The following is an 825-nucleotide window of genomic DNA, read 5'->3' on the forward strand; positions in this document are numbered from 1 at the left end:
CCGGCTGCCGCCACAGCGAGAGGTTGATGTCGCGGACTGGGGAGCGGAGGAGAGGTGAGGACCAGGGGTGCCGGCACCTCCACGCCGGGCTGGGTGCCTGCCCTCCCCGCACGCATCCCCGATCCGCTGGGGCCATCTAGAGGGGCGAGTCGCCTTCTGCATGGAGCTCCAGCCCGGCGGAGGTCCTGCCCGCTCCCTCTGAGCCCCCGGGCCGTGGGGGTCCCGGCACTCACTGTGGTGCAGCCAGCTGGTGAAGGTGAGCGAGCAGTTCTGGACGTCGAAGGGGAAGTTGTAGATGTCCAGGCTGCAGGCTGTCATCACCTGGATGGGCTTGAGGTTCTGCACCTCCCCGTGGTGGCTAACGTAGACGTAGGGGACGTGGGGGGACTTCCCGACGTCCACGCTGCGGGGCGTGAGGGACAGAGACGTGGGCTGGGGAGGACCTCAGGCAGGGGCCCCTCCTGCCAAGCCGCATTCGGGAACTGCCCAGGAGCCAGGGGTTTACCCCCCGAGCTGCTTTTTCGGCGGTACCCACGCGGGGACGCCTGCCCGGCATCAGCTCTGTGCTGCTCGGGCGGTTGCCCTCTCCCAGCCCAAGGAGTGTTTGCCTCCTTGACCCAGGGCTCTCCGAAGCCAGTGGGAACACCTTAAACCCCGCGGAACGGGAAGGATGCCGGCTGGCTTCGTGGGAAGGGCCAGCAGCTCTGCAGCTGCCCTCGCATTGTGCTGCCTTCACAAAGCCTTTTCGCAGATATCTGGATCCCACCCCCGGCACGGCGCGGGTAATTACCGACGGGCGCGGTTAGCCAGCATTGGAAGCGGCCC

The 825-nt window shown here is 67.4% G+C and overlaps 1 protein-coding gene across 1 annotated transcript in view; it reads right to left on the reverse strand.

Moving 5' to 3' along the window:
• Positions 1-825, reverse strand: part of LOC104622083 (5-hydroxytryptamine receptor 3A-like) — a gene marked incomplete at both ends in the record, with an annotated part of 2892 nt that overhangs the window by 1390 nt on the left and 677 nt on the right. Inside the window, 2 exons of the mRNA XM_010288744.1 lie at positions 1-36; positions 234-403. The exon at positions 1-36 is cut by the window's left edge and continues 149 nt beyond it. Of these exons, the coding sequence (XP_010287046.1) occupies positions 1-36; positions 234-403 (206 nt within the window). The remainder of the gene's footprint in view (positions 37-233; positions 404-825) is intronic.

The sequence above is a fragment of the Phaethon lepturus genome, unplaced genomic scaffold (assembly GCF_000687285.1).
Source record: "Phaethon lepturus isolate BGI_N335 unplaced genomic scaffold, ASM68728v1 scaffold31666, whole genome shotgun sequence".
In the NCBI taxonomy this organism is placed as follows: Eukaryota; Metazoa; Chordata; class Aves; order Phaethontiformes; family Phaethontidae; genus Phaethon; species Phaethon lepturus.